This window comes from Pseudonaja textilis, chromosome 1 (assembly GCF_049901715.1).
Source record: "Pseudonaja textilis isolate UNSWEBS1 chromosome 1, rPseTex1.2, whole genome shotgun sequence".
Classification (NCBI taxonomy): domain Eukaryota; kingdom Metazoa; phylum Chordata; class Lepidosauria; order Squamata; family Elapidae; genus Pseudonaja; species Pseudonaja textilis.
The window spans coordinates 66,934,327-66,960,340 of NC_141990.1; the positions used below are offsets into that span (position 1 = coordinate 66,934,327).

General features: G+C 36.2%; 1 protein-coding gene across 1 annotated transcript in view; it reads right to left on the bottom strand.

The window, feature by feature from the left end:
* Positions 1-20,925, bottom strand: part of WDR64 (WD repeat domain 64) — a 61,510-nt gene extending 40,585 nt beyond the window's left edge. Inside the window, exons 1-9 of the mRNA XM_026705006.2 lie at positions 20,775-20,925; positions 19,591-19,721; positions 14,517-14,619; positions 10,990-11,093; positions 8,909-8,938; positions 7,485-7,595; positions 5,352-5,569; positions 2,477-2,611; positions 1,964-2,043 (exon numbers count right to left, since the gene is read on the bottom strand). Of these exons, the coding sequence (XP_026560791.1) occupies positions 1,964-2,043; positions 2,477-2,611; positions 5,352-5,569; positions 7,485-7,595; positions 8,909-8,938; positions 10,990-11,093; positions 14,517-14,619; positions 19,591-19,721; positions 20,775-20,925 (1,063 nt within the window). The remainder of the gene's footprint in view (positions 1-1,963; positions 2,044-2,476; positions 2,612-5,351; positions 5,570-7,484; positions 7,596-8,908; positions 8,939-10,989; positions 11,094-14,516; positions 14,620-19,590; positions 19,722-20,774) is intronic.
* Between the last annotated feature and the right edge of the window lie 5,089 nt (positions 20,926-26,014).

The following is a 26,014-nucleotide window of genomic DNA, read 5'->3' on the forward strand; positions in this document are numbered from 1 at the left end:
CAGAGCTGCATAACAGAAGACACTTTAGAACAATTTATACTAAACATTCCACCAATTCTCACTTGCTTTGTATACATCATATAGGGCTCTTATAGCTTTCAGAAACCAAACTCCATGCAAATTATTGCATAGTTAAAATTTATTTACTTTTTCATGCATTTTCTATAAATCAACAATGTCCCATTTTCCTCACATCCATTCACTTCTCAGGGACTTACTGAAGGGAAAAAAATATGGTGTATATCAGTGGTCCCCAACATTTCCAGCTTGGCAGACTGGCGGGGGTGGGGGAGAGGGGATACATAACATGCAGTGCAAGTAGAGCTGAGTGCATGTATTGCTTGCCTACCACTTGTGCGGCCCAGTTCCAAACAGGCAGCGGCCTGGTAATGGGCTGCAGCATGGGGGTTGTGGACCTGTGGTCAGCTCAGCCTAAAGTTTTAATATACTTACAAATTCTGCTACCTGTCATTCCTTACACCCTTTCAGTCAAAATTCTGCCAAACACATTCCCAGTATAAGTAAGAAATTAATCTGCCTCTACTCTTTGTGTTTATTGCTATCTTTCCCTTTATATAGGGGGGAAATAACATTTTGCCAATCAAAAGGCATATACACATAGACAGTCATCAATAAGGAACAGTAACAAACTACACCCATATTTTAACATTTCTCCCTCATCTATAGCCTGACCATTTTTCAACATTTTGACAGAATTAACTCCTTTTTCATTACCTTTTTTCCAGGCACTAACATTTACAGAATTTCTTTCAATTCCACCCTTTGAACAAGCACAATCATCCCCATAAAATCTTTAAAATATTTTTTTTGACCTGTCTTTCCTCCAAATCCATTTTAATGATTTAATATGCTATCAATTGTCCTATGCTGAACTAATTTTGTAATACTTTGAAGCTTGTTTTAATATCTTGCCAAGACAGAGGCCAGGTTGGGGGAACAGAATGAATGATTTTAAGAAACTCGTTACTAGTTATGTGCAAAATGACTTGTTGCAAAGCAATAGTAATAGCACTTAGACTTATATACCACTTCATGGTGCTTTACAGCTCTCTCTAAGTGGATTCCAGAGTCAGCAACCTGGGTCCTCATTTTACCGACCTCAGAAGAATGGAATGCTAAGTCAACCTTCAGCCTGTGTGACTTGAACTGCCAAACTGCTGCCAAACTCCTGGTAGCCGGCAGTAAGCAGAAGTAGGCTGCAGTACTTTATTCTAACCATTGCGCCACCATGGCACAAAGAGAGAATATTGTCTGCCTGTAGAATGGGATGATATATGTTACAAATAGATATACATCCCTAAGGAAGAGTGAACCGTGTATTCTAAATGTGTCAGTTAACTATTAAGCTAATGGCTTAACTAAAAACAGTGATTTTGAACAATTGTAGAACAATTGCTCACGCCAAGCCATACTTGTTTCCTGGCTTTTTTCTTTTTCTCCCCCTCCTCCCCCAATAAATGCATCAATTTATTCAATATTACACTTGATTGTCAACAAAAGGCTAAGAGGCTAGCACTCATTTATTCAGACTCAGCTTAACATTTCTCTGCTTCAGAATTATCTACATATGTCTTCCTGCCACCTGCAGAAGTGAAAGTGTTATTTACCCCACTGGACAAAACCTCAAGTTTAATTACATCTGTTAAATGAAAAAAGTAGCCCTAGTCTTCCTACATAATACATAATACCTACTTTGGTTCTGCATAACAGTGCCAGCCCTCTGGATTGATACTGACCCAGATATCTGTGGAACTCCCACCTTGGTGATGATCTGGAAATCTTAAAACCTTTAGCTCTTCTCCCAGGTCTGAGGACAGAGTGTTTTTGCAGTCCTATACTGATTTTGATTCTCTTACAAATAGGAAGAATTACCTATACTAAATGAATATTTTTCAGAAGCAAGAAGCATTCAAGATAATTACAAAGACTACAGTTTACTTACCTCCTGTAACAATGATATTGGCTTTTACACAATACGTGAAAGCATTAACACCCCTCGGTATCGAAAATTCCCTGACGGGTCTGTAATTGTAACAAGACATTTGATCATACAAACACCTAGGCATCAGTGCTTTTTGTCTAAATCCATAGTTATATGATGGTAGTCCTGGGAAACTGATTTCAGAATCTAAGTCTATAAAAGACTTTGTCCTAGGACTCAAATTTCTATCAAAGACGCAACCAACAACATCACTTGTATGATATTTCAAACAAAAGGTCACTGAAGGTAACAGTTTCCAATGTTACCAGAAACATAAGCAAAATTATAGTGAGCAGAAAGGAAGTAATTCATGGATGTTTGCATTTTTTTTAAATCAAGTCAGAACCAATTGTAAACACTACTTGGTAAAATGATCAGTTATATGAACAATCTCTTTATTGGGTTTTGGATAGTTAAAATTCATATTTTTAGTACTCTGTTTGAGCTGGGTGCCTTATAAAAGCACAAACTTACAAATTGTCTTCAATTCTTTTCAGGTCATCCAAAACCAACGAATGAATGCTATCAAATGAACAGGATCCAAAACAATTCAAAGCTGGAATGTATTTTACTCGTATAACCCAGTCATCATGCAGTTTACGTTTAATGCTAGAGGTAATAAAACAAAACATTACTTTAAAAGGCACATCTGGTTATATATCTGAAAATGAATTTAATGTTGCTCCACTAGTCCTCAAGGGGCTTAGTTTCAAGACTCAACCACCTTAGTAACCCTTCTCTGAACAAACTCCAATTTGTCATTGTGTTTTTTGAAATGTAGTGCCCAAGACTGACACAATATTCCAAGTATGGCTTGACCAGGGCAGAGTAGAATGGAACATTTACTTTCTGGACCCAGTATTTGAGTTGGGCCTAGCATTTGCTTTGTTGCAACTGCATGACACTGCTGATAGCCAATAAAGACACCAAGATCTTTTTTATATGTACCATGCCAAAAGTTATACTTCAACTTCTTTCATCCCAGTCATTGAGGAAAAATTCTCAATGAATTATGAATTCATTTTTCCATCCAAGCTAAAGTGGAGCCATTAACATTATTTGGGTCAGTCAACTGTGAATCTATTGCTGTGTGAACAAAGAGAAAACATGACTTTGGTAGCAGAGCTCAAGGGAAAAGATATATATTGATATCAATATAGATATAGATATATTGCTCTGTCTTCTTTTCTTTTTTTTCTTGTTTCAGTACAGGTTAGTTTCAACCCAGGGGGAAAAGAGAACATCTGGGAGCTTGTGTCTATAACAGGAAAGTAGGGAGGATTGATGTGTAAGTATTCTGGGGGAATAAATAAGAAAGCACTATGGATAGCAAGAAAAGCAAAATTGTCTTCCTGCCTGAAGAGGATCCAGCCAGGTACATTTGCTAAAAGTGCAAACATATTTCTTTTTTGAGAGGAGAAAGCAAAGGAACTCTCAGAGAAGAGAAGAGAAGAGAAGAGAAGAGAAGAGAAGAGAAGAGAAGAGAAGAGAAGAGAAGAGGCTGTTGGGCAAGACAGCTAAAATTATCCAGAAAGGATAGAGAAGTGAGAAAAAAAACCATTTAGCAAAGACTCTGATCCAAACAGCACAGTATCAGCAGGTACAATGGAACTCAGGAACCAGTATAAGGTCTTCCTTTAGAGCAAGAGGGTCAAACTCAAGGCCCATGGGCCAGATCTAGCCCATAGAGTGTTTAAATCTGGCCTGCCCTGAAAACAGCAAAGGACCGGCTCGTGATTCCTCTGCCAGTGAAAATGGAGGAAGATAGAAAGGAGATTATAATGAGAGGGAGGAAGGGTCTGAGGGAAGTCCTGCCTTAGCACTTGGCCATCACAGGTTCCCCCGACATGAGTGATGTTGAGCTGGCCACACCTACCCTGCCCCCGCCCCCCCGAGATCAAACACAACCCTGATGCAGCCCTCAATGAAATTGAGTTTGACATCCCTGCTCTAGAGGACAATTGAGAGTCAATATGTTCCACTGAAGACTTTGCTGAGATCCAAGAATACTATATCTAAGGCATTCCCTGATTTATTAAGCTAGTAAATCTATAAAAAAAATAAGACAAAGTTAGTTTAGCATGATTTGTATTTGAGATGTTAGACAGTGGAAATGGTGATGTTATATAGCATCTTTTTTCTTTTTTAATGGCCATTTAAACTATATTTCTATTAAACAGGCTATGCCATATTTATAGATGTGTTCCCATAACTCACTGTAGACAATATTAGCTAGATATTCTTTATAGCATCTTCATGAATATATTTTCTTGTTCCCCTCTTTTTACATGGAAAAGGCTTGTCTGCTGTAGCTGCAGTGTGTATTATTTAATTGTTCTTCTAATGATGCAGGATTTAATATATGGAATTTATTGCCGCTAAAATTGAGATTTCCTATTAGTTTAGGGAATTTAAATGGGAACTAGATAAATAGTTGGGGAATAGGGCTATCAATAATCATGATGGTTTCCATTGCCTCAATGCCATAAAAACAACATCCTTAATTTCCAGTTGCTTGAGAGAAATAATAAAAAAGAGCTAGCCTCTTGATGTCTTCTGAAATTCCCAAATGTGCTGAACATTTGCTCAGACCTAGAATGACTCTTATATTCTACATGTATTTATTTCAGGGCGGAAAAAATCCTTATATTAGTTACCAGAGTTGGAATACTTAACTGTGATAGCTGAAGGTCATATACAATAACATTAAATTTAGGTTATGGTATTGAATAGAATATTGAATAGAATATTCTTAGAAATAGCAGTGCTGACTAGTTGAAACCTTCATTATAAGCACTTTAAAATCGAATCTTTGAAGTAGAAAATTTATCCTGAAAATTCCAACTTATTTGTCTCCACCAACGATGGCTAACTTTTTCATCATCGCGTGCTGGAAATTGTGCATGTGCACCTGGCACCCTTAATGCAATGCACGCACACCGCTGTGAATGCACATGCAAACCCCATGCGTGCACTGTGTGCTTCTGTGCATGTGCATGTGACCCCATGCTGCACGCCTCTGTGTATGTGTGCATGACCCTCCTGTGCACTTTCCGCCCTACGCATGTGCATGTGTCTCCTGTGAGCGCATCTCCCCTCACGCATGCGTGGCAGATACCCAACAATCAGCTGGCTGGCGGGGGTCACATGCGCATGCGCAGTGGGTCTGTTCCAGGCGACGGCTTGTGTGCCGGCAGAAATGGCTCTGCGTGTCACTTCTGGCGCGCCATTACAGGTCTACACAGTACGTATTAAGCATAATTGTTTTCTTTCACAACCTCATTTTAAAAATTATAATTTTGAAATTAAAAATTTCAAAAATGGGAATTTTCAGAGATTATGAACTCACCTTTTGAATTTTTTAGAATTTATTATCAACATGTTCAGCTTCTTTTTAGATTTAGTTTGTTTTAGACCAAAGTCATCACTGGTAAGTGTAAACAAAGTAACAAATCCACCATCATCCCCCAGCAAGATGTCATCCTTCACTAGAAGTTCGGATGGGTGAGGAATGGCACAAACAGAGAGGAGGCAATGTTCCATGGGTTTGATTATACAGCAATTATCCTACAAAAACAAGCAATCGTTCATTATATGCTTTAGCATTTATCTTATTAGTTTACTGAAAACAGTAATTGGTTTCAGAACTTTGCGTAAAGACTAGATGAAATGTCACACAATTCTCTTGACTCAGTTTCAATCCTTAAATTGTATTTACTTCGTTCCAAAATGATATCTTCATCCATCTTCATTATTTTTCCTATGAACTATGAACATTGGATAATTATTTAAAGGAAGTTCTCATGACTAAAAATATTTACAATTTTGGGGAGAAAGAAGAGTTGATATAGAATGATATAAATTTTAAAACTACACTAGGAATAAAGCTACACGTTTAACAGAAATATATGACACTAAAAAAATCCTGCCTGTAATAGCTGGACAATATTTTCTTCTGGCTTTTCCCCTATGGATTAAAATTTTAGTTTTTTTAAAAAAAACCACAGCTGTTTGCTTTTTTGCCTTTAAAAATATTGTACACATTTTTGTTTAGCTATAGGACTTGACTGCTATTTGTGTGCAACTTTCAGTAGTCTATCTTTGTTTAGAAATTGTTTTTGCAGACTTTTATAAAGAAAAGATAAATAGTAGTGTGTGTCTTACTGCTAATGGAAATAGAATGCTCCAATCCATAGTAGTAAAATGTATCCTGTATATTAAGACTACTCCAATATACTCTACAGATCAATAACAGGACTTCGTGAGCAGTAGATACTGTATCCACTAGTTCCTTTGATAAAACATTTTCTTTATTTTATTAATGAATTTTTCAGCTAATTTTTCATTATAAGAAACAGCCCAAAAATAGCACTGTGGTTTCAATTGACAACTGGAAGATAATTAAAATCGTACTTGGTCTGAAAAGATAACTACTAGTGGTATTTTTTAAAAAATGTAAGATTTAAAAGCAGCTACTTTAAAAAAATAAGCCTGATGTAAAATAATCAGTATGGAATTTTGAACCAATTTTTGAGCTATAGCAGCACATGTGGGGTGAATTAAAATAGTCTGAAGGTGAGTAGGATATGTGGCTAATACTAATCTGAGCTGATAAAATAGAAGATGCAATTAATTATTCAGGCCCAAAAGAATATTCTAGCGTCCATTTCTAACTATGTTCTGGAATGTATAACCCAAGTGCCATAAACAACAAAAAACAATTTAGAGCAGTAATATTTATTTGTTTATTTGTTTGTTTGTTTGTTTATTTGGTTTGGTTTGTCAATTGCTTACAAGATAATAGGTATAAGTAAAAACATAGTTATGAATACATGGATACATATAAGAAAAATAAAAAAATAAAAGAAACAATGTGACAGGGACGGTAGGCACGTTGGTGCGCTTATGCACGCGCCCTACAGACCTCTTAGGAAAGGGGTGAGGTCAATAGTAAAATGGTATGATCGTATCACAACATTACTGAATCTACCCAAAGGACGTTTTAGAGGATGGTGGATTATATCTTGGCTTGGAAGCTAAACAAGGTTAGACTTGATTGGTATTTAAATTGAAGATCTCCAGGGAATCCCAGGTTTATAGGTAAGAAATGAGAAGTAAAAAAAAAAAAGGAAAGTCACTGCTATATTGCTACCACGCAGTACTTGGGGTTAGTTTGACTTGAAGACAATTTTATTGTTACACATAATGGGAAATGGGGAAAATCTCAACTTTGGGGGCCATTTTCAATGTCAATACTGTCCTGTAATGCGGGATAGAGTTTCCTCCTTATATTGAACTTTTAGAGAAATTAGGTATTCTGTGCATGCCAAAGGGTTACAATATCAATTACTCTATCAATGTTTCTTTTTGAGCTTGAAAGCTGACAGGAACACCAAAGAGAGATACCTTGAATGAATTTGCATTTACATGTGTTGATTTACTAATGTCATGTTTACTACATACCCATCCCTAAGTGTCATACCAGGGCACTCCCTTGTGTTTTATAATCCCATATGATGATAGTTCTTTCTGTCACACCAACAACACGCTTCAGTTGACCAAGGTAGTCACATCCAGTGATCCAGGAACTGTCCTGATGAAAAAGAAATATTGGCAAAATAAACTTCTTTAATCAACCGCCTTAATTATAACTGATGTTCAGAGAACTTTCAAATGTAATTTATATATAAGAAGAAAGAACTGCCTGCAGCAAATTGTCCCATTCCGATGTCAAGCAGACCTGGAAATGTGGTAAAATAAACCCCAATTGACTATTGTATATTATTTATAGAACCATTTTAAATGTTTATTTGGAAACTTCAATAAGATAGGGATATGGTAACCAGGATGTGAACCAAAGCTTGCTACTGTAAGAACATGTTATCCCATTTTGTTTCCAAACCCCATCTGAAGTCTTTATTTGGTTAAAATTCTAAATGAGCTTTCAGCAAGTTAGTTGTTTTGTCCATACATCTCCAATCTTTTTAAAACAGTGGATACACTTTGCATCTTTAGAACTTGTTATGGGAAATCTCATAAAATGGCTATCATGAAAAGTGTTGCTCAAAATAGCCTTATACTCAATGGCAAACAAAGGACTGGTTGTAGCCTCCCAGTATGGTTTTCCTCAGTATACCTTGAGTTATTATGCTTCAGACAAATACTTTGATTTGAGCATGCTTGCTCACCATAGTTTTGTAAGTTAAAATAATGTAATAAAATAAGATCAGCCTGGCAACTTGATGGACACCAAATAATGTATTGGTAGGGTACTGTTATCCTTGAGGGCAAGGTTGGGATCAAGTCTTGTAATCCTTTGGGCAAATTCTAAATTGGATGAGTTTGGAAGTGATATTAATTATCACGAATAGTCAGATATCAGAAAAATGAGATAAGTTCAGGAACTTTTCTGAGTTTGATTTTTATGAGTTCCATCATTTTTTTCTGGAAGATAACTGGGTTTTAGAATGGATAATTTAAAGATATTATATGCCGTATCTTACATGAAAAGGACATAATTTGTCTGAAAATGTAAATTTATATAGGAAATTGAGAAATAAAGTAGTATTAACCAGGGGTGGGATCCGACAGCTTCCGTGCACAGCTGCGCACGCGCCTGTAAATTGTCATCAACCTGGTGCCTGGACAGCTGAGCAGCGTACTTTTTTCCTGCTTTTTTAACTGCAGCTGTGCCTCGCTCTGCAGCTGAAGTTGAAAAAGCAGGAAATAAAGGTCAGGTAAGAGCCCGGGCGGGCGGGTGGGCAAAAACATCAGCAGACATATGGTTCTATGTCCGCTGCTCTTCAGAGCTACCAGTTCTACAGAGATGGACAAACCGGTAGAAACATTTTAATGAATTAAATGGCTTCATTAGCTGAACCAAATGTGAGAGAAATGCAGACTTACTGGGATGATGGTGCTTGCTAGTATTCGCATCTGGAAAACCAAGAATAAGACACAGTCAGAAAAAAGTAGAAAGGAAACAGTAGCCACTCAAGTAAAATATGGCAGAAATTCTCATTCATTTTCACAATTCTCACATGAAGCAACAGTGTCTTTTTTGGGCTTAGAGAGATGATTAGATTTACCTGTTTGGATTTGTTGACCATGATTAACACCACACACAGGGAATCAGGCCATTACGGTTTGCTCAGCTAACCCTGGTTACAGCAAAATAATTTTACTCTCCAATAATATGGCCAGAATGAAGGATTTTAGGTCCCTTCATGACTATATTAGAAAGGGGTTTTACTGATCTTCCATGCAAATTATGCTTCCAAAAATTCCTTCTTCTGCATAAACATTGATGTAGAAATCTTGATCCCTTTTGTATTTAATCAGCCTGTTTTGCTGTAAGGATGCTTAACTTGCACAGTATTCACTTACCCATTTGCAGTTACTTAAAGTACAGGAGGAAAAGAGGTCGTGAAGCTGTACTCAATCGTTAAAAAAAATCCAAACAATTCTTTATTCTCTGATGACAATTATTAGAAAGGGGAAGAGGAAAAAGCAGATGAAATAAAGTGGAGGAGTGATTGACAAGCCCTTAATTTTGTGTCTATCTGCTACTAATGAATACGTATTAAAATGAATATTTTAACTTATGTTGGTACCTACCTCATGTTGAAAAGCAGGAGTATATAACAAAGGATTAAAAACCTTTTCTCTGTTGCAAATATCATCAAAAGATAAACAATAACAAGGAAGGGGATTATTTTAAAATGGAATCCCAGTTTCAAAATATCTTCAGAGAAGTATTTTACAGACAGTGTGGAGGTCTTGTTTTTGTGAGGTATCCAGGGGTGAAATTCTACCAGTTCGCACCTATTTGCTGGAACCGGTTGTTAACATTCTAAGCAGTTCAAAGAACTGGTTGTTAGAAGAAATTACTGGTCTAATCCTGTAAGGAAGGCAGGGAGGAAACATTCTGGTGTTGCTTACAGAAACTGCTTCTCCATTAACCCTTATTACATTATTTTTCCTATGAACTATGAACATTGGATAATTATTTAAAGGAAGTTCTTATAACTAAAAATATTTACAATTTTTGGGAGAAAGAATAGTTAATATAGAATGATATAAATTTTAAAAATACACTAGGAATAAAGTTATACTATATGACACTAAAAAAATCCTGCCTGTAATAGCTGGACAATATTTTCTTCCGGCTTTTCCCCTATGGATTAAAATTTTAGTTTTTTTAAAAAAACCACAGCTGTTTGCATTTTTGCCTTTAAAAATATTGTACACATTTTTGTTTAGCTATAGGACTTGACTGCTATTTGTGTGCAACTTTCAGTAGTCTATCTTTGTTTAGAAATTGTTTTTGCAGACTATTATAAAGAAAAGATAAATGGTAGTGTGTGTCTTACTGCTAATGGAAATAGAATGCTCCAATCCATAGTAGTAAAATGTATGTTGTATATTAAGATTACTCCAATATACTCTACAGATCAATAATGGGACTTCGTGAGCAGTACATATTGTATCCACATGTTCCTTTGATAAAACATTTTCCTTATTTTATTAATGAGTTTTTCACCTAATTTTTCATTATAAGAAACAGCCCTAAAAATAGTACTGACCACCAAGCCACGCCCACCAACTAAGCCACGCCCACAGAACCGGTTGTTAAAAAAATTGAATCCCACCCCTGGAGGTATCCTCTAATTTTCCTAATGTTTTCCTAATGATTCTAGAGCTGCTGACATTTACAAAGTTTAAGAACTTTTATTAGTAATATGATTGTGAAACTTTTATAATGGCTGGCTTTTTATTTTTATGAATATCGCTTCTATAACTTTGCACCAGAATAATATATCAACGCAAATAATTTTCAGATTCTGAAATTCTGAAATCATATTCCTTTCTTATGAAGTTCTAAGTCAAACATAAGGACAGGACAATGCCCTTCACAATTTTTTAAGTGTCAGTCCACATTAGACAGGATTTTAATTCAATAAAGGAAAACAATATTTCAAAATCACCTGGCCAGAAAAAATAGACAACATTCCTTTCTGAGATGCTGTTAGCAAAAAATCAAGTTGAGGTATCTTTACCATGCATCGTATTACATCACCTCTCCTGACTCCTACAAAAAGATAAACAAAAGATAATTTAAACTAGGAATTAGTCAATACATATAAAGGCAGGGAGTTAATTAACCTGGAGGATATTTCATTAACTGATTTAGGAGCAATGACACATATTTTGATTACATTCAGGTAAAAATAGTATACACACAAGCCAAAATGTTTTCAAAATCACTGTTTGGGAATCCAAGTATTCATATTATATTGCAATAATGTAATACCATGTTTCTCACATAATAAGGCTGGGTCTTTTTTTTTTTTGAGCCCTGAAAAAATGGCTAGGCCGTCTTTTCGGGGGGTGACTTAATTCCCCCCCCCCCTTGCATCTTCGGGCGGGCGGGCGGCGACAGCTTGGATGTTGACCTCGGCATTGGTGGGGCACTTCGTATCGGCGTCAATGCAGGCAGCACCATATCCGGGTGTGCAACAAAAGTACTTCCTAACGGCAAGCCCCCCCCATTTCGCATGTTTTAATATAGGCCTTAATTTGGGAGGAGGGGCTTAATTTCATTTCATGCCTATAAAACATGCTGGGACTTCCTATTGGGGGAGGCCGTATTGTTGGAGAAACAGGGTATATTGGTATCCTAAGCATATCAGTACATGAATGAATGAATAAATGGAGGAATGGATGGATGGATGGATGGATGGATGGATGGATGGATGAAGCACCTGTGTGTGCCACCTGGCTAATGGAATATGGTAAAAATACATTCTATTAAAAAGTAATATATAGAGAAGAGATCCTAACATGAATATCATCCTGATTGAGATATAAGTGACTTTGTTGCACATGTGCCATACTACCAAATATGTCCCCAAAATTATCAACACTGTATCCTTATTATTACCAGAGGATGCTGCACACTACACAGACATGTTTACATAGTAAACCTAATCTACCCTTTATATTATTAAAAAGCATGACCTTCGCTGGCTACACCATGATGTCTGGCTGTGGGCCCATCAGCTGTTGACCATGTTACATAGAAACTGCAACTTGGAATAGGAGAGGAATAAATTGTAAGAAGCCTCAATAAAGCTGTTATCTACTGTATGTCAGAAAGCATGAATTTGTTTCAACACACCCTGTGAGCTAAAATAAACAGGAAAGAAGATGCAAAGAATATAGTCAAAATAGTATGGTTAGAAGAAGCAGAGAAGATGCAGAACGATTTTGATGAAAATAAACAATTACTATGGGCATGGATGAAAAAGACTAAGCAAAGGGTCTCCAGGGCAGTGAATGAATTAAAAAATAAAAATTATGAAATGACTTCGGATGAAATTGAGGCAACAGAATGCTCCAAGGAGTATTTTAGAGAAGTGTGGGAATGGCAATATGTTGAGCAGTGGAATTAAAATAAATGCTATAAATTTGGAAAAGCACCAGAAGGCAAGACAAGAATCAGTGGATGGAAACTAATCAAGGAGAGAAGCAACCTGGAATTAAGGAGAAATTTCCTAACAGTGAGGACAATTAACCAGTGGAACAGGTTGCCTTCAGAAACTGTAGGTGCTTCCTCACTGGAGGTTTTTAAGAAGACTGGACAGCCACCTATCTGAAATAGTACAGGATCTCTTGCTTGAGCAAAGGGTTGGATTAGAAGACTTCCAAGGTCCCTTCCAGCTCTATTCTGATTGATTGAAATGTTAGTATCAAGAAAAAAAACTAATGCAAAGAAAGTCAAAAATGATGTAAGAATTTTGAAAATTCTATATGACTTTGCATTTATATTATAAATGGCATAGTTGGAAATATGTTCAAATATAACCTTAACTTGCTTATGAAGCAGTTATTTGAGCCATTTATTGAACAAAATTTAGGAAATGCTATGCATTAAACAGATGACAATTCTTTATAAGGTTACTAAAAATGTATGAATACAAGAAAGCGAACGGTTGATTTAAAGAAAGTGAACAGATACAGTGAATAGATTATGCAATTTTTTTGTACAAGTATGGAGTTAAACGTTGATTTGTTCGATGGGTGCAAAGCATCTGTGAGAACATTGCAATGCTTATCAAACAAGTAAATCCTCAACAGGAAACAAAACAAGATTGTATCATGTCCTCTTGGGTGGTGAAAGTATAAGGCATGCTTATGAAGATTATAATAAAAGTGATGGTTAGGAATGTGACAGTTATGTGCATATGTTATATATTGTCCAGATACATACTGTACGTACATGTATGTCCAAACATAATTCAAAGTGTTAAATAGTACACAGTTTATGTTACATTATATGAAGAACTGACTATATCTGAATAAGCTTGCTGAAGCCCCAAAATCAGACTTAAGAGTCTTGTTTTCTGACAGACTTTAATTTAGTACAGTCTTTCCTCATCCCAATGGTGGTTCTTCAGGAGGCAACTGGACTTCTAAGAAAGTCCAGTTGCCTCCTGAAAAACAACCATGACCTGGATGACTGAGAATCTCTAGAGAATTTTTCCTCATTGTTTGCTAGCTGAGACTTTTAGAAGAAGTCCAATGTATCTGGAGGACTTCAATTTATGAAGGAAGAGCTGGTGATAGCAGGAGAAGGGCTTTCTCATTGGTGGCCTCAAATCTTTGGAATTCTGTTCTCATTTCTGCCGGCTTGTAAAGATAAATAAGAAGATACATTTATGACAGACTATTTTGGACTGACTATTCTATTCTAGTGCATTATTTAGGGGAAAAGACTTCTTGGAATTTAGTTTTAACACGACTGCTGAATTACCAGTTTGGTTTAGTCTGTTTTAACAAATATTTTTAAAGCAAGCAAACAAATAAGCCCAATGCTTTAGATTCAAATTATTAATAACAATAAGAATATTGATTGATTTTGACAATCCTATTTTGTTGATATCAAAGAAGATTGGAGTAGAGTTGCCCATGCAATATTAGCAAAATTTAATCTGAAGTACTATTTGGTTTAAAAAATACCCATCAAGGAATCATCTCAAAACCAATTTTAAGAAAACTCCAAAGTCTACAATGGGCCCCATTATTATATTTATATATATTTAACTAGATTAGATGAACATTTAACAAATGCAGTTGCACAAGTTGTTAAGCTTGATTAGTGATTTTTTTTTGTTCAGTATGTTGTACAAACACAGTTCATTTGCAAGTTTAAATATTTTGCATGAGCCTAGACTATTCAATATCCAAGTTAAACATATTGTACGAATATAGTCATCAGGTTTCAAGAATAGGAAACAAAATAAAACTGACATATATTCCACTCTGATTGGAAAAATCCCAAATAAAACAAGTGATGAGAAGACGTGATTAAAGAAAAGATATATTACACAACATATAATAATGTGAAAAATATGTTTAACCATTGTAACTATGAACTATGAATACATTATTTTGCTTATAGTAATAAACGAGGCTGAACTTTTATTTGGGAATGGAACATTGAAAACCAAACCTGCTTTTGCAATTCGTTGCTTTTTGGATACCAGGAAAACCATATTTTCTTCATCAAGCTGGGCAGCAAGAATATCACCTTCTACCATGTAGTATCCAAAGATCTAAATTAAACCCAGAAAATGTATGATATGAAAATTTAAATAGTCATGAAAAATAAATATATGTGGATATTATATGAGAAATAACATCATTATTAGGAATGGTTGTGATAATAGGTCTAAAGATCAAGGACGAGTCTTTACAATTCTATAAGTATTTTAATACCCTGTACATTCTAGAACAGATAATTAGGGGGAAAAGTTCATGGCATGAATAAAACCTAAGCCAGTTTAGACAATGTGTTTCAATATCTAGGTCAGTTTTGGAAGCCATATTGAGATCCGATGCTCTCACGCTGCCACAATTGAGCCTGGGAAAGTGGGAGGGGGGAATATATTGGAGTATATCTAGTTAGACATAATAACATTCTCTTTCTGACTCAAGATCAGGTCATGTTGCGCATAGTGAAAGAAAGTCTTAACTTGGGACAGATGGTGATTTTGCCATGTGATGTGATGTGATGTGATGATGGATGCAGGGAAAGGATTTGTAGTTTTTACTTAGTGTGTAAGGAAGCCCAAAACTTTCAGATTCGGGATTCCACAGTTGTTCCAGTTACTATCCAAATAAAAGGAACCTTTGAGAGATGTCTGTCTCAGAGTTATTGGGTAGAATGGAGTTTTGCTGGAACGCTGACAATCTATTTCTTTTTATAATTACTAAATTTACTATCATAAGGCAACCATTCTTGAATCAACATACCTTAAATGGGCTACCTTGCAGAATGCATTAAAATTTCAGAATCCAAGACTACCATGAGATTGAAATTTCATAAGTTGTGACTGTTTTAGTTCTGTTGGACTGCCATGGTTAAGCGATTTAGTTCTGTTGGACTGCCATGGTTAAGCGATTGTCATTTCCAATGCTCTCTGCCACCTATTGAAAAGTCAATGGGGAAGCTAATAGGAAATTGGAAGTCACTCCCATTCCCACTCAGTAGTGGGATTCAAACTTTTTTTACTACCAGTTCTGTGGGTGTGGCTTGGTGGGCGTGGCAGGGGAAGGATACTGTAAAATCTCCAGTCAGAGGTGGTATTTGCCGGTTCTCCGAACTACTCAAAATTTCCACTACCGGTTCTCCAGAACTGGTCAGAACCTGCTGAATACCACCTCCGCTCCCACTGTTTTTTTTGCCTGGCCATGCACATTCTGTTTCTTTGTTTAGATAAGGATATGTCTCTGAAATAATAACCCAGTGTGTCCTAAGTTGTCTGGTCGTAAATAAAACTTGGGAAGAGAGATATCATAAACACTGTCTTGACTTATGGATAAAGTGCATTGTATTTGTACAAAGTGTTGTGTGTTTTACCTTTAGTACATTATGCATCTTGTTCCCAAGTATGGGTTGAAATGACATCTGAATTAAACTAAGAAACCATTTTGCTTGAAAGATAGTGGCTTGTGGAAGATTAACATCTGAATGTTTGAATAGCAAATATATTATACAGTCTTATTGCTTTCAATCAATATGTTAACTGTCCTAAAGATAGATAGATAGATAGATAGATAGATAGATAGATAGATAGATAGATAATCTGACCAGATTTATGCTAATCCTACTATTATATGAAGAATTGTGCTCTGATATTAAAGGAATAGCAAAATTCATAGAAAGATTCTAAAATTCCATTAGCAGCACAATTTCTTCTAAAAAGTAAAATTGATTGATTGTACAGTTTTATAAACAATTATAAATACATTGCCCTGCTGCAAATCCAATAGAAAGGTGAAAAATAAAAACACCAGTGCTTTCACTTAATAGTTATTATAACACATTTTATATTTATCACATCTAAATGTTATTAATGCACTAATAAATGTTATTAATGCAAGACAGAAAAGTGGAAATGCCAGACTTCTGGAGGCCTGGCATACTGTTTTTGTTTTTAGTACCATCTTATTCTTGTACCCTTGATTCCCATGGCAGCAAAATACTCACAAAAAGTATGCTATTAACCCCATCCAGCAACTTTTCCAGACATTTGAGAATGCTTCAATCTATTATATCAAAGCCAAATATCAAAGCCAACAGCATTTATTTAATATTTGTATTCTACCAATACAAAATGACTTTCATTCTTACGCAACCTTATGTCAGTAGAGGAAAATATATTGCAATGCCATGACACAAATTTGGTTTCCAAATATGAAAGGTTGGATGAATGTTGTGATGTCAGAATGCACACTTAGTTTTTTTCCCCAAATCTTGGTTGTAGAGAACATCCATGATTGTCTAAATGGTTTTCTAAACCAGAAATAGCAGCTTCAATTTCTAAACCAGGGGTGGGATTGAATTTTTTTAATAACCAGTTCTGTAGGTGTGGCTTTGTTGGTGGGCGTGGCTGGGTGGTCATGTTATTGGCTGGGCGTGACCAACTCAATATCACTCACATCGAGTCACGCATCTCCTCACCTGGCCTCTCATGACTGTGGGGATGCTTGCAACAGTCGTAAGTGTGAAAAATGGTCATAAGCCACTTTTGTCAGTGCCATTGTAACTTTGAATGGTCATTCCACACAAGCAAAGTACCAGCAAAAGGGGGAAAGAAAAACTCCAGAGAAGTTCCTAAGACAGGAAGTCTAGTCTTGCCAAGAATGTAATAAGGGTTAACAGAGAGGCAGTTTCTGTAAGCAACACCAGAATGTTTCCTTCCTGCCTTCCTTACAGGATTAGGCCAGTAATTTCTTCTAACAACCGGTTATCCGAACTGCTTAGGATGTTAACAACCGGTTCTAGCAATGTTCCCACCCCTGCTCTAAACCATATTTGAAGATCCTAAACTATAAGATTAAAGTGAACTGACTGAAAGAAGTGAACTGGCTGATACAACCTCAAAAGAACACTACAGAATGTCATTAATACAGGTAGCCCTCAATTTATGACCACAATTGAGCCCAAAATTTATGTTGTTAAGTGAAACATTTGTTAAGCGAGTTGTGCCCCATTTTACGACCTTTCTTGCTACAGTTGTTAAGTGAATCATTGCAATTGATAAATTAGTAACCCAGTTGTTAAGTAAATTTGGCTTCCCCATTGACTTTGCTTGTCAGAAGGTCACAAAAGGTGATCTCTTGACCTTGGGACACAGAAACGGTCATAAGTATGAACTAGTTGCTCAGCATCTGAATTTTGATTATATGATCATCGGGATGCTACAAATGTTGTAACTATGAAAAATAGTCTTAAGTCACTTTTTTCAATGCCATTGTAACTTTGAATGGTCACTAAATGAACTATTCTAAGTTGAGGACTACCTGTACTATATTTGGGATGAAATGTCTTTTCATGAGTATTAGGTCTTATTTAAATTATGCTGAACTCCATGACTGTGACTGCTGGGATTGTAATTTTTCCACAGTGCATTTATTGTACCGCATATTTTTGGGTAAAATTCACTTTAGATTTACCTTGAAAAAAACCATTTGATCAAAAGCTATATCCATTTTATTTGTTTATTAAAACCAAAGGTTAAAAATGAATAGCCTCACCAGTGCAAATATTTTCAGCTGATGTTTCAACAGCAGTTACTTCAACCACCCTGCAAAAAATGACCTAAATTGTACTGTTAGCAAAACTGTACGTGCTTCAATTTTCTATTATTAGCTCAAATCACTGCCTACTCTACCATATCATAGCTCACTCAGAACTACAGACAGTTGAAGGCACAAGACCTTCTAAAAAGATGACAGTGTAGCCAAAAATAATAATTCTATGAAACAAGCTTTATCAATGAATCAAAATTTAATTGGGATCAACATCTGCAGGTTTGATAAGTCTATAACTGTAACACTATTAGTTGGGTACCACAGATGTGGGCTTAAGAAACATAATCCATAAGAAAATAGAAGAAAACTTTACTAGCAAAAGATTCTTACAATATTGTATAAATATTACTGATCTATGGATTCATTGAATAAGATGCAATATGTATCCTACTGAAGCAATATAGTTGGGCTTATTCTGACATCACTATATTATGTAGATGACTTCAGCACTGTAGGATAGCATTGGACAGGAGTGTAAAACTCGCAGTGTCACATTGTCGTCATATAACATATTGCGACTTTTCCCCTGGAAAAGCGGGGGGGTGGGGTGGGCATGACCAGTGTATGACGCATCTGGCCCGCGCGGGCCACAAATTTGACACCCCGGGCATAGGAAGTGGCCTGAGTCCCTGTGTATTTGTTTTGTTGCTGGAATGAAAGGAAAATAAGCAAAAGAGGAAATAAACAGGATTAGTTCCAGCTGAGTTGATTTAAGTCTTTAAAGTAAAACTCCCTTAACAATTGATTTCAGATGTTTTGCTTGTTTCCTTGGCAGAAGCTGACTAGAACAATTTGGAGTTCATTTCGATGCAATGATCAAAGGAATGACTATCTCTTTGCTGAAGATGTAGATTAAATTTGCAAAAGGCATCATTTTTCACCTTGGGAGCAGTGAATTTTAACTATAGGGTAGTCTAGATGGACAGACCATCAAACTATAGTATTGAGGATTAGGTTTTTTTTTTTAATGTGAAACAGTCTAAAAGCTGTTCCTCATTTACTGTAAAATGAAGCGAATCTAAAACACTCAGACTTCAAAGTCTGAAACAGGACAGTCTTGGTGTGAAAAGCTGTTTTGCATTTGAGACAGGATGTTTCCAATTTCAGAGCCTGAATTCAAAACTTTTGCATAACACTAATCAAAACATTTAGAATAAACATTTCCTGTTTCTTTTACTAGGGCAGACTCCTCCAGTTTGAGTTTCTCTTTCTTCCTTTTCTTCTCGCTTAGAAAAGCCTTTCCAGGCCATTGTGGTTTTATCCTTCCTTCTCCTTCTTTATTACAGTGAAACTTCTAACTTTTACTATGCCACCCATGCCTTTCTCTACCTCATTTCCTGTTCTTTCTGCCTTTCCATATTTTTGCAGATCGGTCAGGAATGATATTATCAAAAAAGTTGATTTATCAAAAGAAAAGTAACTCTTACCTCACACCATTCTGTCCGCATATCTGGGTTGTTGCTAATCTTCCTATAGAAGGTTTTAACGTCTTGAGCTTTCACATCTGGACCAAAAAGACTCTTGACTGCATCAAAGAATTTCTCATAATCCATTCCTTCTGCAATGAAAACAAAATAATGCACTCACAGAATATAACCACAAAGACTAACACATCATTTAATTTTTTCTTCTAGTGTAAAGGTAAAGGTTCCTCTTGCACATACGTGCTAGTCATTTCTGGCTCTAGGGACGGTGCTCATCTCTGTTACAAAGCCGAAGAGCCAGTGCTGTCTGAAGACGTCTCCATGGTCATGTGGCCGGCATGACTAAACGCTGAAGGCCCATGGGATGCTGTTACTTTCCCACCAAAGTCGTCTCTATTTTTCTACTTGCATTTTTACATGCTTTCAAGTAACGGGAGCTCACTCCGTTACGCGGTGCTAGGGATTTGAACTGCCGAACTGCCAACCTTTCTGATAGACAAGCTCAGCGCCTTAGCCAGTGAACCACCACGTCTCTCTAGCATGTGTAGAAAAAAAAGAGATTATCTTGCGTAGAAATCCACAATTAATCTTTTTAAATTTAATTTTCATTTTAACCCCCAAATCTTATCAATATATGCTGCTATTAAAAATCTTGGAAATTCTGAAAATGTATAAAAAGAAACCTTTGGCTTTGGAGTGCATAATAAAAAAATTGCCAGACTGTTTAAGAAGTGTGTAGGGTACCCGTATATCTCACACAAAAAAGGGCTAATTTTTTTAAAATTCCATTTAACACTGCTGAAAGGTTTTTGTTGTCCCCCTCAAATGAATTTGTTATGCTTTAAAATCAGCATTAAACCTCAGGTAATTCTGTAGCAATCCAGTCTGATGGAATTTCCTATTCCAAAGGATTTATGACCCTCTGCTCAGTTCTCTAATTTCTAAGAGTTGCATACATATCCAAGTCAAATGCCATACTTTATTAGTAATACCACTGTCCTATTAATATTCTGTTTGTGGGGCTCCAGAGTTACAGCTTGAGCACTATGCTGCATAGTTACATTTTATTTGCTACCATCCACCTCTCTGTAATTGTATTTTGCCTTCTTCAGCCATCCAAAAATGAACTAATAAAGAAGTAGATATGTACATCAGAGAACAATAGATCAAATGAAGTACTTCCTTACCATAATCCTTTACATGCAGGCCTAATCTTTCCTCCCTTTTCTGAGCCACTGTTTTGTCAACCAGTTGCTGAAACAATTGCAAGGATCTTTTAAAGACGTCTCCACCTGGTAGGTCAAAATCATCTTCTTTGTGAATCTTTCTTCTGGACATCACAGCTACTGAGAAACACAAAACACAAAGAAGCTCTTTTGTCAGTTAGATTATTTTCTTCTGTTGTTATTCCTAATAATAAAATTTGTGGTGTTAAGTATTGCTTTGGTGACTGGAAAAATGATAACTTGCAGTAGCTGTTGGGTCAATGTGCCATCAAATACCTGATGTCACAACTCCTCCCTCAGTTTCATTGGTCTATTGGCCAATCTAGATCACAAACCAAACTGGCAAGCTGATGGCCATAAGGGAGTGTACCTTCAGGGCAAAGATAAATCATAGGAAATTCAAAAGGCAAATTGGCTGTTTAAGGGAAAATATGATGTAAAAATGTATTTAATTTTATTTCAGCAATTGCAAAGAGATAACATCCTTGTTTGTAATACAATTGTAGACCATTTGCTGTAATGCAAGAAAAATAAAGAAGGCCAAGGTACTGTAGATTAAATTAAATAATTTACTACAGTACAATGTTTCCCAATGGCTGCCCTTCAGATATATCGGGGTAATAGCTTCCATCAGAATAGGCTTTGGCTCTGCTGGTTGGCAATACTGGGAACTGCAAATTCCTCAGCTCAAGGAAAGCTGATATAATGCAGAAGTAGAAATAAAAGAATGTGTCTTGTTTTCATAGATTTCTTCAAACTAATATCCTCCAGATGAGCTGCATTACAACCACTATCATCAACCAGCATGATCAATAGCCAGGGAAAATGAGAAAACAGGGTTAAGAAAATAATGGTTTAATTAACCACTGTTACGTTGTGATAACAAACATAATGTCGCTGACTTTATTTTGACTTAGTATGTTACCCAAACCAAGGCATTGTGGTTTGCATGTCAGGATTTATGTAATTGATGAACTCAACCACAGCTTTTTTAATAATCCACAAATTATAAATAAGACCATTGTTTTGTGCAACATGTGTTCACCAATCATAGTTATCCTATGGTTCCTCTATAAGCATCCAAGAGTCGGTTGATGGTTAACTACTGTGCCAGGCAAATCTTATCATAAATATTTTTCCTCTAAACCTAAGCAAGTAAATAATGATCTGGTGGAAAGGTTTAGAGAAGAGCAATAATGTATTTAATTCCAACCAGTTTCAGTCATGGAAGATTAGATTTGGTGAGTACTGTTAAGTACATAGTGGTTGTATTATAGAGACTAATAGTGAAGCACAACCTATCTTCTAATAATAATGATTTCTATCTTTGAAGGAAATCTTACAAAGTGATAAGAATTATACTGAACTGTCTTCCTAATTATAATACAAGAACAACCCATTATAGAGCAGCACATCCGAGCCCATAGAATGAAAGACCTGAGTTTCAAACTTCCTTCCCCAGAAGTCTACAAGGCTTACAAGCCATGTTCTTATGTCTTATGCAACTGCTTTGAAGTTGCTGTCTCCTCTTTATCTTCTGTGGAGCATCTCACTTAGTTTTCTTCCCTGAACCCTGGTCTTTATAAAAAGTCAGAACTCTCACAACCTGCAGTGTCATTCTGACAATTAAAAGGGGAAAATGAAATAATTTTGATAATGCATATAGGTCGTTTCATGTCACTAATTAATACACCCATATGTCTTGCAGCATACGGGTGTATTTATTAGTGGTTTCAGACTTTGTCACCTTTAAAAGAACAATTGCAATGATACTAAATTATTATGCAATGGCATTGTACAAGTGATACAGATTATGTACTATCATGATATAGTCATTGTCACTTTCCCTTCCTTCTATCCTCTTCAGGTACCTATGCATTAAAGTCACCAGACTGGGCAAAGTTGCTCTATATTATTTATTCACAAATTTTACTGCTACTCATTTAAACAGGGGAAATGTATGAGGATATTAGCATCTGTATGTATGTGCATTTCAACTAGTTTCAGAATCTTTCATATATGTACTTTTCTCATCCTTCCAAGGTCAGTGAAATGAGAACTCAGATTGTTGGGGGCAATAGGCTGACTCTGTAAACTGCTTAGAGAGGGCTGTAAAGCACTATGAAGTGGTATATAAGTCTATGTATTATTGCTGTTGATCTAGCTAACGGGACTATAGTTTTAATGCTAAGCCAAATGATTTATACTAAAATCTGTGTAGAAGAATTTTCAGTCCAAATGTTAAATGGAGTTCTATTGTTGATATTTAACATGCCATAATGATTTCTCTTCAGTATAAAAATGTACCCAATTGGAGAAAAAAATATTGGTATCTCTTTTCTCTCATAACTAATAGTTTCCAGGATAGTTATTTAAGTTGAGAGAAATGTGGCACAAAAGCAAATATGCCTTTCAGAGCTTTGCTACTACAAATTCAGAATTATTAGAGTTAGGGGTGAAAATCTATCACCCAAGAAGTTCATTCAACCCTCAGTCTAATTTCATAAGTGCTCCTCAAGCAAACATTTCAAAATACTGGCACAAATAGTGTCCCTTCCTGAGAATACTCAATAGAGAGAAAGAACAGCAGTCATCAAGTCCATTCAAAATCCAAGGGAACAATGAGGTTTTGAGTTTCAATTCTCCCCAATAATAACATCCAACCTGCAGGCAGGATGTAACTCATGGACCACTGCTGTTCTCATTTATCTACAAGAGGGCACCAATGAAATCAGGGGGCTTTAATTCTATTGAGAATTTGTAGCACTTATGATGCATATACTTATAGTGTTCCCACTTTAGCCAAGAATAAACGTGTGAGACAAATTAAAAAAACCAAGTACCAACATGATTTATGTGGCAGATAGTGAAGTACAATGCAGCCTTTAGAAAGAGCTAATGCAGGTGTCTTCAAACGTGACAGCTTTAAGACTTGTGGACTTCAACTCCCAGAATTCCTCCTCCAGTCATATTAGCTCAGGAATTCTGGGAGTTGAAGTCCACAAGTCTTAAACTTGCCAAGTTTGAAGACCCTTGGGCTAATGTAAAGGAAAATACAGTTAAAGCAGTGGTTTGTTTCACATTTTTTTACTACTGGTTCTGTGGGCATGGCTTGGTGAACGTGGCAGGGGAAGGATAAAATCCTCATTTCCACCCCACTCCAGAGAAAGGATATACTGCAAAATCTCCATTTCCACCCCACTCCAGGGGAATAATACTGTAATCTCCATTCCCTCCCCACCCCACTAACCTGCTTTCCAGCTCCGTTCTCCTGTGCAGGGCAACAAAAGAAGACCTCAGCTGGGACTCTAATCAGGTGGGACTCGGGAGGCAGAGAAGAGAGGGGGGCAGGCCCAACCAGAGGTAGTATTTACTGGTTCTCCAAACTACTCAAAATTTCCCCTACCAGTTCTCCAGAACCTGTCAGAACTGGCTGAATACCAACTTTGGTTTGTTTTCTAAATCATCCATCTGTCCTGTAAGAAGCCAGTTAATCTATATTCTGTGTTAAGAATGTTTTAGCACTGAATAATTGTAAAACATGGAGTATTTTACAAAGCAGAGATTAGACATACTATCAAGTGTTTCAAGAGTATGTTTTTTTACATCAAATATTTTGTGCTGAGTTTGCCTTACTGTTTATTTTGTAGAGCTCCAAGTTCTGAATGTCATCTTTGAAGAGATGACATTCAGAAATTCTGTGACATAGAGCTCCACAAAATAAAAATAACTATAAAATAATCCAGATTCCTACTGTAAGAACAGGCAGAAAAGCACTTATTAGGCTAGCTGACATGCACTGCAACTTTCAAGGAAATTGATCTTTTAAACCCCAATCCAATGTTTATCTGGAAATGTGTCATTTTAGCAAAAATTGGAAATAGGTAATAGCATATATCTGTATTTATTAAGCATTTATTTTGTTACAAAAGCTAAAAGTTAATATGGAAAAATATAGAAGTAGAAAAAAAGATAAAGAAAAAAGTTGAAAACAATGAAAGAAAAACCCTTAATGAAGGAACTTCTGGTCTTGTTTACAGCTATTCCCCACCTTCAGAAGTGCATAATGTAGTTCCTTTCTCTCCATTTATAGCTATTTTTAATTAGTAAATCCAGAAATGCTCAGTTCATCTTCATCCATTTTCAATAAAAAAAGTCCACCAAGAGTTCCTAGACTTTTGTAAATAATATAATGTGAATATTAGCCTCTGTATTATACCAATGTGTAGTCTGATAGCAATTTTTAAAAAAGGGAAAAAAGTTCAGTTCCAGAACAGTATTGTAGGTATATGGATAGAAAACATTTGCTTAGATCAGGCCAGTGGTGGGATTCAATTTTTTTTACTACCGGTTCTGTGGGCGTGGCTTGGTGGGCGTGGCAGGGGAAGGATACTGTAAAATCTCCAGTCAGAGGTGGGATTTGCCAGTTTTCTGAACTACTCAAAATTTCCACGACCGGTTCTCCAGAACTGGTGAGAATCTGCTGAATACCACCTCTGGATCAGGCATGTCCAACCCATGGCCCACAGGCAACCTTGAACAGACAGTAATGCACTCCACAAGATAATAAATAGATAAAAATAATAAAGTTGTGATTTATATACATTAACTATTTTACATATTTTATATATGGCCCAAGATAATTCCTCCTTATTCAATGTGACCCAGGCAATCCAAAAGTTTAGACAATTATATGCATCCAGTCATTGCTGATTCTTAGCAACCAGAGAGATCCATAATAATCTGTCCCTTACTTGGTCTTTTAGCTCTTCCAATACCGTACCCTTTGTTTCTGTATCCAAGTCTATCCACTTTACTGTTTGATCTCTTTTTCTCTTCCACATTTCCCAGCATTAGAGCCTTCTCCAGAAAGCTAGATCTTTGCATAATGTGTCCAAAATAGGATGTTACACCTATTAGTAACACATACATCTTAGTAACACAGTTACAGGGAAATCCCAAATTTTTTTACTTTTTATAAGATCCATCTTCAAAGATGCCTAAATAAATAGAACAGTCCCTGGGTAAGAGGAAAAGTTACCCTTTGAATAGTTAATTGTTAAGGAACAGAAAACAAAAGTAGGAATAAATGAAAATATTACTGCAATGATGACAGGTAAAAATATATTCTACTCCCCCCTACGCAAGGATCTTTATTGAGATTTAGCACTTTTTCATTTTTAAATGAAAATGTATATAGT